The sequence below is a fragment of the Barbus barbus genome (genome assembly GCF_936440315.1).
Source record: "Barbus barbus genome assembly, chromosome: 21".
Taxonomy (NCBI): Eukaryota; Metazoa; Chordata; class Actinopteri; order Cypriniformes; family Cyprinidae; genus Barbus; species Barbus barbus.
In genome coordinates this window covers 12,797,300-12,807,650 of record NC_136749.1, presented here as the reverse complement: position 1 = coordinate 12,807,650, position 10,351 = coordinate 12,797,300, and the positions used below count along the sequence as shown (strand labels likewise).

The window sequence follows — 10,351 nt, the reverse complement described above, 5'->3', positions numbered from 1 at the left end:
AGAGAACTCAACACCTATGATCCAACTATAATTCTAAAAAAATAAAATAAAAATTATATCATGTTCAGACAGAAATTGACCAATGTTGGTCAAATGATGGAAAGAAGTGCGCTTAGAATTCTATGAATAAAATTAGAATTGGACTACATTGATTTTTTTTCATTAGCAATACTAAATGACATGCCAATTAAAAAGACACTTTCTGTCTAGTATGAGCGAATGTAAAATCTCCATATATATACTTGTATATCCTTAAATAGCCTATAAATATATTTAGACACAACTATTCCCTTAAGATATTAACTACAAAAAAGTAAGATCACACTGCATGGTAAAATTATGATCTTATAGCAACAGAATAATGTAATGATAAATATTTAAACATTGTGACAAAAACTTAACAGAAGCAATAAATAAATAATAAATGTTAAGTAACAATAAAACAACTTCAGGAATTGATTAAACCATGAAATAAAGTTGTATGCAAAATGCATATTTGGCATATTTTAATAGAAATTCAAATAAATATGAAATACTGAGGTAACAATAAATGTTTACATGGAATTAATGAGGATATAACATTTAAAAATTTTATTAAATGCTTAGGTATCATCAACAACCACCTTATCATGTGTAAATAAAGTGATAGAAACATACTTATTACTTGTCTTCTTGTAAAGAAAAAGAGGCTATAAGTAGTATGGGATCTCTACATGAAAGGTGAGAAAAGTACATGGGATACGTTCATAGTTGGCAAGTGGGCAGACTGTGTCACACATTAATACACTTAATCAAGACCTGCTCTAAAGTGATAACTCTTACAATCACTCTTCCATCTACCTGAAGTGTAGCTATGATAAAAAGATTGACTTTTGCTTAAAAAACATAATAAAATATTGACACAATTTACATTACAGTACACATATTTCTTTCCATTCCTCCAGTAAGCTCTATACATAGACGCTACATTGTATTACCCATAAAGCGTGTTGCTTTAACGGTCACAATTTGGTAAGGCTTTTGCCTTTAGGGCAATAATCAGTGGGTATTACATTTTTTGTCCTTTATGGTTATGTGAAAAATCATATTTTTCCTGTTTAAGTGCTGGCATTACCATCTTAATGGTATAGTTTTCTTTAAGAACAGTAAATAAATCAAAACAGGGCTCACAATTGATGATAAGAATTGTTAATCAGCATGTATTATTATGCATTAACTTTTTATGGTTCCTCTATCAAGAGGTAAGATACATTTTCATTTGCATTTGTCATGTAACCATCAAAGTCCAAAGTCTTATCACTCGCATTGACCTTTCAACACATGGACAGTAATGTCCAACATGCAGTAATTTAAATACTCCTTAAAATAAAATACTCATCTTCCTAGCAGGACCCTTTTTTCTCCCGATACTGAATACACTTTTTACATTAACAAAATCACATCTCCACACTTGCTCTAAGTGAACACCAACAACACAATATATATCAGAGACAGAATAATTCTACAGAGCATCTGTTGAGGTGAGCAATAACCTACTGTTAGGGCACAATACAATATTCGCCAAATCACTGAAACTTCATCTATTGCCAGCCAAGGATAATTTCAATATGAACAAGAGTTTCCTCTTAGAAGACCAGTGTGGTATTGAATAGATAGGTAGGCTAAGCAGTTCATTAAGACAAATGTCTTTGATACATTTGTGAGTTTGTTGAAGGTGTTCATTTTCAGGGGTCCAAGTTACAAGAGGAAATTTAATATGAATGAGAGTGAAAAGAAAAAGCTCTCATAACACACAAGTCAATGCCTACATGAGTATAAGATGTATTCAGATATCTCAGTTCTTCTCAAAATCGCAACACTTCTCTTCTGAAAGTGCATACGAAAATGAGTTTAATGGCAAAACTTAGTGACTATATTCCATATGCAAGGATGAAGAGTTCCCTTTACACTCAAACCTCCTGTATGTTGATCCCATGACTAATTTAACACAAAGAGCCCTATCTCGTTGAAACTTAGCCAAGGTCCCACGACACACCTTCTTATGCCGTGTGAGGAGCATTGCATTCCAGAAACGACAGGGACAATGTTTACAAGAAAACGCTCTATTGGCTAAATGGGAGCTTCTGTGAATGAGAGCTGAGAGGAACTTGCGAGACTGTTTTCCACAAACTGGACATTTCAAACGATGCTGAAGGCCTCTCACTTTGGGACAATGTCTAGCTGCTATGTGAACTTTAAGGGCTACCTGTTGAGTGAAGGTAGCACCAAGGCAAAGGGGACAGGACTTTCGTTTCAGAGGAACTTTGAGAGAACGAAGCCTGTTAAGCTTCAGTCCGCCTGGAAGGCCCAGTTCATACACAGCACTTCCTCCACTTCCACGTCTGATTCTCACGAGCACAGCCATGCGCTTCTTCATTTTATGTTGCGTCCTGTGAATTGCTCTCCTTTTTCTTTTAACAAGTTTTCTTCTCTCATTTCTCTGCTTTTCCCCAAGGGAGGCCTCCACCTGTTCTCTCTCTACTTTTGCAGCCGGGGTCCATTTGTAGCCTATCTCCTCTCTCTCTTGCCGTCTTTTTTTTTTTTTCTTCCGTCTCCTCAACTCCTCTTGGCTTTGAAAAGCGTGGTGTTGAATAGATTGAAACTGAGCTGAATGCTGCTGGGAATTGTGGTGTTGCTGATGTGGCTCTGATGGAGGCAACGCGAGGGAATGCACTGGTATGTTTGGAGTAAGAGTATGCACATGACCAGTGTGATAAATGGGTTCACCCTTTATCCCAGTGTGTTGCTGCTGATGGTTACAAAGAAGAGGCCCTGAGGAAGTTGACGGCAGAGAATGAGAATAAGAGGAGGCATTAGATAAAGAAGGGTGTGCAGCATTGGTATCGGGTATATAGAAGAGAGGGGAGTAGCCAGCTTGTGTTTGGGGAGGAGCCTGCTGGCTATGAAGAACTCCATGTTGTTCAGCATGTGTGCCACTAGGTGGCACGAGTTGAAGCAAAGCATTTGTAGCAGCTTCGCTTTCCGATATTGTAACACCAACACTGTTATCTTCCCCTGTGTTCCTTTGAGCAACTGGCTGGCCAGTCCGTGTTAAGCCATGCTGAGAAAGCCTGTGTCGTGTAAGGCTGTTAGAGTATGCAAATGCCTTACCACACACTTCACAAGAAAACAGCTTTTCTCCACCACCCTCATGAACAGTTTGATGATGTGCCGTCAAGTGAAAGTGATGGCGGAACGATTTCCAGCATATCGCACATGTGTACAGTCTAGGAGGGGGCTGAGTGGTTGATGTCTGTGGTTTGACATCTTGAGTATATGAATAGAAAGAAGAGGAGCCGCTTTGACCCCCTTGAATCAAGCTGCCACCAGAGGATGGATAGCTGTTAAGGTTCCCCTCACCTGGCGTGGTTGGCACTTCTTCCATTTCTCCTTTCTGGTGTAGCTTGCCATGTCTTTTAAGGCTCTGAGCGTATCCAAACTCCTTTCCACACAGGATACATTTGTAGTTCTTCTCTCCAGAGTGCACTGTGTGGTGCTTGCTAAGATGAAATGCCTCTCTGAAGTACTTGCCACACACAGTACAATGGTGAGGCTTTTCTCCAGTGTGTATTCTGTCATGCCTCCGCAAGGTCTCTCTTCTTGCAAATCCTCGACCACAGACACTGCACAAATAAGGTCTAACATCACCACCGGGCCCTCTTGGTCTGTGAGAGGACTGCCTTCTTTTAGGGGGCTCAACACCAACCACACCAGGTTCCTTCTTCTTGCGGGGCTTACGAGGGCGCTTGGGCTTTCCACCAGGTGTCTGCTGATTTGGTTGCTGGTTGAGGGCCAATGCACTTGGGTTAATAGTTCCTCTAAAGGACTTTTCCATGACAGATGTTGATAACGGACCACTAGGTGAGACAAGAGGTCCTAGACCCAGACCTCCAAGCAATCCACCAATGATATCCCTTCGATCATCCCCTCTACCTCCACTGTGGGCAAGATCACCACTCATACAATTTGCAGCTGCAGCAGTGATAGCAGAAATGGCACTGTTGACAGAGCTAGTGACATCATCTTCAGAATCCTCTAACAGGGATGAAAGTGGGAGATGTGGCTGTTGATGATGCTGCTGGCTTTGGTTTTGTGGGTGTGGATGCAGAGTAGGAGCTAATGGTGCCTTCCTAAGTGCAGTACCTGTCATGCTGTCACCACCACATGTTGTTGTTCCAGAATACAAGTTACTTTGAGAGCGCTGGTCCTTGTAGTCATCACTGAAATCATCACTCCGGTAAGAACCTGCACAACAGACTAAACAGTAATAATGCTATGCACACAAATTTCACAGTGCCTATGAAAAATTGTTTGAGTGGGTTTACTAAAAATATACACTACACTAGACGTTACTCACCCGCTGCATTAGTCGCTATTCCATCTTGGGAGCCCCCAGCTTTATTGTTCTTGTTTTCTATATTACTTTCATGTTTAGGTCTTGGTGTACGGCCTGACTTGCCACAGGTGCCCGAGGCTGCATGGTTCAAAAGGGATGTACTTTCCCGAAAACAACGACCACAGGCTGGGCAGCGAAAAGGTTTCTCTTCATGTATTTTTTCATGGCGGGTGAGCGACTCACGACGATTGAAAGCACGACTACAAGTAGTGCAGGCATAGGGCCGTGCGCCAGAGTGGATGACACCATGTTGAAGTAGGTGCCCCTTTTTCTTGAAACCTTTTCCACACTCAGAGCAATGAAAAGTCTTGTCAGGACTGCCACACGAAGATGAGGCTGCACCCTCTTGAGTAGAGTGGGGAATACTTGGATCGGAAGGATGCAAAACTGGGTTTATAATGCTAATTCTCGTGCCGCTTGTGCCAGCTGTAGTTAATTCATGGCTACGTAGGTGCCTGCGCAGACTAGAGAGATGTGTGAAAGTTTTGCCACACTCGCCACAATGATAAAGGGGTTCTTGTTCAGGCTGAGACTGAGGTTGCATAGAACCATGGCTGTCTGTTTTAGAGCCATTTGTCACCAAAACTGATGCTGATGTAGAAGAGGGTGCAGAAGAAGATGATGAGACAACAGAAGTAGAGGATGATGAGGTTAGGTGGGAAGAAGGGTCTCCACCAATACCTGACAAACTAACACCCCCACCTCCATCTAAGCCTGGTGTGTTCTCCTGGTTGAGTCCCCCTGAAGTGCTACTGTTGGGGTTTGTAGAGCTGTGACCGCTGCTGCTATTGTTGTTGCTGCTTTCAGACTTTCTCTGTGGCAGGTAGCCAGCCATGGCTTTCTTTCTCCTACCACCTCCTACACCACTTCCTCCGACAGTACTATCCCCTTTTTCGTCCTCTTTTGATAAAGAAAGATGTAGAGGAAGTGGAAGTGGCAAACCGGCTTCCTGCTGCATCAGAGATGCTAGCTGGTTGGAGGAGAGTACTGGGATTCCTTGAAAGTCAAAACCTCCAAGCGAAGAAGGTTGCGATGAGGAGTGCAGTGGATGGTGTGGATGTGGGTGAGGGTGAGGGTGAGACAAAGTGTGAGGTGGTAGTTGCTGCTGTTGTGATGGTGGCTGTTGAGGCTGTGATAATGTAGTTAAGTGACCATGAGTGTGTGAAGAATGAAGAGCCGAGGGTGGCGCAAGGGCTGAACTTGTTTCTCCTGCAGCTTGTCCCAGACCAAGACCAAGATGGTTATGACTGCCTTGCTGAACTAAAAATTGTTCTAGACTGGAATTGGCTGGTACTCCAGAAAGAAAATACTGATTTGCGGCTAACATGCAGCTAAACTGTTGATGTAGGCTTCGGGCGTCAGACTGAGATCCTGCCAACTGATGGCTAAAGGTAGTTACTGCACTACTGCTGGGAGGGTTATTGGAAGTTGAAACAGAACTTGAAGGAGATGGGGAGGAGGACGACGGACCAGGGGAGGCCTGAGGTATTGACAAGCTAGGATGCAACGGGGGTGGTGGTGGAACAGATGAAACCAGTCCTCCACTTCCACCACTGCTGGCAAAATGATCAAATCGCCCTACTCCCGAATGTAACTGCTCTTGTGCAAGGGTTGCCTCAGTTGGGTGGAATGAGCGCAAAAACTGGGGGTATCCACTCACATGACTTCCACCACTGCTACTACTTCCAGACATTTTGCTGGATTTCCTCAAACTTTGAGATGATGAAGAGAGGGATTGCTGTTGCAGAGGTGGGGGAGGTGCACTCATTTTTGCAAAAATTGATGCAGAATCTGTAAAGGCACTGCCTCTAGATGCTTGTAGTGGGCCTAAGCCAAGTCCAGACAAAATTGACCCAGATGTCTCACCTTGCTGCTGTTGCTGTAACTGGTGTTGGTGAAGCTGCACTTGCTGTTGGTGTTGAAGTTGTCGCTCTAATCCAAGACCTTTGAACTGATGGGACTGGTGTCCACTCAGCATCTCTATGATGTCCACATTGTATTTTCCAAACTGGAACATCTCCCAGTTACTGAAGCATGGTGCGCAGTGGCAACACCTTCTGCTCTTTGAGCAACAACAATATTTCTATGATGCTTTTCTACTGAGTTGTAGTCAGAAAAAGCAAGAAGCAATTTCAAAAATAGTGCTCCCTCACATTTTCCTTATGCTACTGGTGTTGTTTCATTTAAAGTGGGCAGCCACATATTCATTCTTCAGGCAAGTAGTCGACGAGGACATTTTGTATTGATTGTAACATGGATTTGTAGTCTCTGCAAAAAGCTGTTTTTTAATGGGATTTGTCACTTATAAGATGACCAAAATTGACTCCCTTTTGGTTTCACATTGGATTCCATATAATCACAGTTGTTTTGGATAGTTCAACGTTGATATCAGTATTTCAGTCTGAATGTTCCATAAGAGTGCAAAGACATATCCACAACTGCATGAGATGCAATTATGTTTTCACATTTTGGGAAGTGCACCATAAGTGCTTAATGTAGTCTGAGTTCATTGAAAAATTTCCACTTCCTTGGTTACATTTTTTAGTTCATGACCATCCCACAGTAGGATGAATCCCTTCAAATCCCATGGGTTGGTTTCATTACATTCAATATCTATTAATTCTTAATCCACACTGACAAAAGTGGTTTACATCTCCGTTTTCAAATTTCAATTAATATATTTTTCTTTTTTCCATAGCTGGAAGCAAAATCCTCTAATATCATTCTTGGGAGCTGTGATGTTCTTCTCACTGTGAGAGGAAAAAAGGAGCAACATGTTAAATGACTGAATTTATACAAACACTCTGATACAATTCTTTTAAAAAACATGAACCATCAAAACCCTAAAGACAACAAAATTTGATTTAAAAAAAAAAGAAAGAAAAACAACAACAACAGACAGACTGTTTATTACAGCAGGCATTTAATGTTTATTTTAATACACAGAAAATGTAACTTATGTGTGAATAATTATGGGAGTATGGGCACATCTCCGAGAAAGTTCCAAGTGCTTCAATTGAACATCTTAAAGGCATTACTTGAACATCTCATTGCATTTCCATGACTTCATTTTTGTAAAATGAAATAACTCACAATAACAAAAACTGAGTATCTAGTGATCGATATATCTTAAAACAAATTATTACAATAACAGTCATAATTCACGCTGAAATACTACATCGTATTTAATAAATGTATAACATTAGTTCACCTTATCTATCAGCATCATCTAAATTACAGAAATTAACACGTTCAGCTGACATGTCGTTGATGCGTTTAACGAATGTCATTTTACAATCACAACACGATACTAAACAAAAGTAGTGTGAAATATGTTTTCAGACGATACGCGGAATGAAAACAGTAAGATAATACACATTTTCAAATATTTACACAATTTTCTTATATGTAAACGTCGCGAGTGTTTTCTATTACTTTGTCTTACATTGTGAGCAGCTGGCACTGTGCTGAAAAGATGCTGAGTGCGGTGTGAATCGTCAGGGCTAGAGGTGAATTTCGTGTAATCATTACATCTTCCGATTGCATCGCGTATCGCTAAAGAAAAGAAAATGTCCATTTCGACAGACTCCGGGGAGTAATGGAAAAATAGCCTACGATGGGGAAAATGCACTTCGATTTTCAATAGTGCTTTAAAAATGCTCTTCAAAGTATTAATGGTCGCGAAATCTTTTAGCGTTGGGGCTATGTGTAACATGTTAGCATGCAAAACAGCTGGCTAATCCTACACATTCAGCAAAGGGACAGCTTAGCTTGCCGTCATAATGCGCGACCTAAAAACAGCAAGCCAGATAATGCAGGAGCAAAACTGTCTTACTGTGCAAGTAAATGAATCATAATGAAATCACAGTCGAGACAATAAAATAGGCCTTTTTACCTACGCATCCATCTTTTAGCCTGGTCAAGATGAACAGGGCCTGCTATACTCTCTCCCCCCCTGCCCCCCTCGTTCATGTACCCCAGCAGCTCTGCGCTGTTTTCCAGTGGTTAGCCTCCTAGCTAACTTACAGCTAGTTAGCAGACCCTGTTTCCACTGCAACCGTGCTGCGATAGCATGAGACCGAGCGTCTCTTATACTGTAGAACAGATGCACTTATCGTACTTATATCCTGTGGAAAATGCATCAAACGGTATTACGACCGATGACTTTTTATTTTGCGTTTGCTTTTTTTCGGCTAAACTATTTTGTCTGTGTTGGTGTTTTAGAAAGAACGAGTGACGTGTGAGATTTTAACATTGGTCGTTTCCGGACCTTGGAACACTTCCGGCTAACCGTACCCCGTTATCTGCCCGTTATGTTTTTTTATTTGTGGTCGAGACAGCGTTCGTGTCAAAGTAGAATATTAGCTGCGAATATTAGCGTTTTTATTATAGAGTTACTTATAACGATAGGGTTCGTTTGCTTTTTAGCTGTATTGTAAATGCGGTTAGCTTCCAAGTGTTTTCAGTGTTGTTGTTATTGTGTAGTCAAATTTGACATGTTAGCTCTCAATAGATAATTCTGAGGTAAATCCGAGTTACAACTTGGCGACTATGATTCTGATGTAATATACTAAGTTAGATGTGTTATTCATTTATTGTAGGATTCCTTTAGCATTATGTATATATCGTAGAAGCTCTTATAGTGGCCATTTTATTAGATACTGACAGCTCAAATTCAAAGGCTGGTCCTTATCAAAATGGCTGCCTTGAAATGGCTCTTATTTCCAGTCTGATGCTTCATGGAAGATAAGATTGTAAACATTGTATAGTAAATGCCGACACATGAATAACTAAACATTTCTGTCTCTCCTCCTTCTATGTGTGTCACCAGTCATTCGAGGCAACAGTTTCATCAGTTTACTTTATTTTACAAAGGTGAAATTTAACCTGTATGGAATATATATATATATATCTAGGGCATTTGTTATGAAAGTAAAATATATGTAAACATCACTGGGGTAATGCTTGATTTAAAGTGATTTACCCAAACATTCATTCTGCTTCTGAGCTTAAATATTTCAAGACATGACCTCATTATTCCCATGGGTTTCAGTCTTCATTGTCCTGCTTTGCTTGCGTGCAACCAATGCGCATCCCATTGTAGGCTACCAACCTTTTAAAATGCTTCAGGGCTTTATTTGCACATCCAATGTTTGTTATTTTCTGCAGTAATATACCTTGTTAATAAATTCCATAAGCATTTTCATAATTATGGCTTGGGGATACAAAACAGACATTGCTACAGACTTTTTATGACAAAGAAAATACTAAATAGATTCATCTGTTCTAATTGTCCCTGAAAGAAACATTAAAAAGTTGAAATTTCACTTAATAACAAAAAGAAGACATTCGGTTACATACATACAACATACATCCTATGACATCATTTATAAACCCATTGTGATGTCTCTGCAACAAGTAATGGCATTTGCAGGCTTAGAACAATTACTATGTGACATCACATTGAGAGATTTTCGAAGGCACTCCTCATCATTAGGAATGCATGAAGAATTGGCAAACAATGAGTGGCTAAGGTTGTGCTTCTATTTTCTACTCATAATTTCAAAAGAATTTCATGAGAAAGATATCTAAAACAAGTTAACACTAAAACCACAGAGGAAAAAAAATCACCATCATAATCATAATATAACCATAACAACAAGAAGAAATTTCACCAATAACCATAATATTAACTGTCATAGTAATGACAATAACAAACACCAATGTATTACAGAGCTGTTAGGAAGATTGTCTTTAAGTTGTACTCATAATTCATTAAGATACACACTAGTTCCAGTGAAAAGTTAAATGAATGTGTTAACACCAATCCTCCTGATGCTGATGTGTTATAAACTACTCTTAACACTTTTACTGGGAGGCATATATATTCAAATAGTCCATAACTTATAACGTTCA

The 10,351-nt window shown here is 40.2% G+C and overlaps 1 protein-coding gene across 2 annotated transcripts; it reads right to left on the bottom strand.

The window, feature by feature from the left end:
* Positions 1-473: 473 nt before the first annotated feature.
* Positions 474-8,954, bottom strand: LOC306886981 (uncharacterized protein). Of its 2 annotated transcripts, none has more exons than XM_079444414.1 (3): positions 8,331-8,954; positions 4,397-7,185; positions 474-4,284 (listed from the first exon to the last, which is right to left on the bottom strand). In XM_079444414.1, the coding sequence occupies exons 2-3, from the start codon at positions 6,450-6,452 to the stop codon at positions 1,904-1,906; spliced, it is 4,437 nt and encodes a 1,478-aa protein (XP_079300540.1). In that variant the 5' UTR covers positions 6,453-7,185; positions 8,331-8,954; the 3' UTR covers positions 474-1,903. The 2 variants fall into 2 exon arrangements, with proteins under 2 accessions (XP_079300540.1, XP_079300539.1); XM_079444413.1 differs by having other exon boundaries at positions 480-4,296.
* Between the last annotated feature and the right edge of the window lie 1,397 nt (positions 8,955-10,351).

What these genes read in the sequence shown, in the direction of transcription:
- LOC306886981 (XM_079444413.1), bottom strand. Translation starts at nt 6,452, where the DNA reads ATGTTCCAGTTTGGAAAATACAATGTGGACATCATAGAGATGCTGAGT. An exon ending in AATAGCGACTAATGCAGCGG is followed by an intron (nt 4,297 to 4,396) that starts GTGAGTAACGTC and finishes ATTACTGTTTAG; the next exon opens with TCTGTTGTGCAGGTTCTTAC.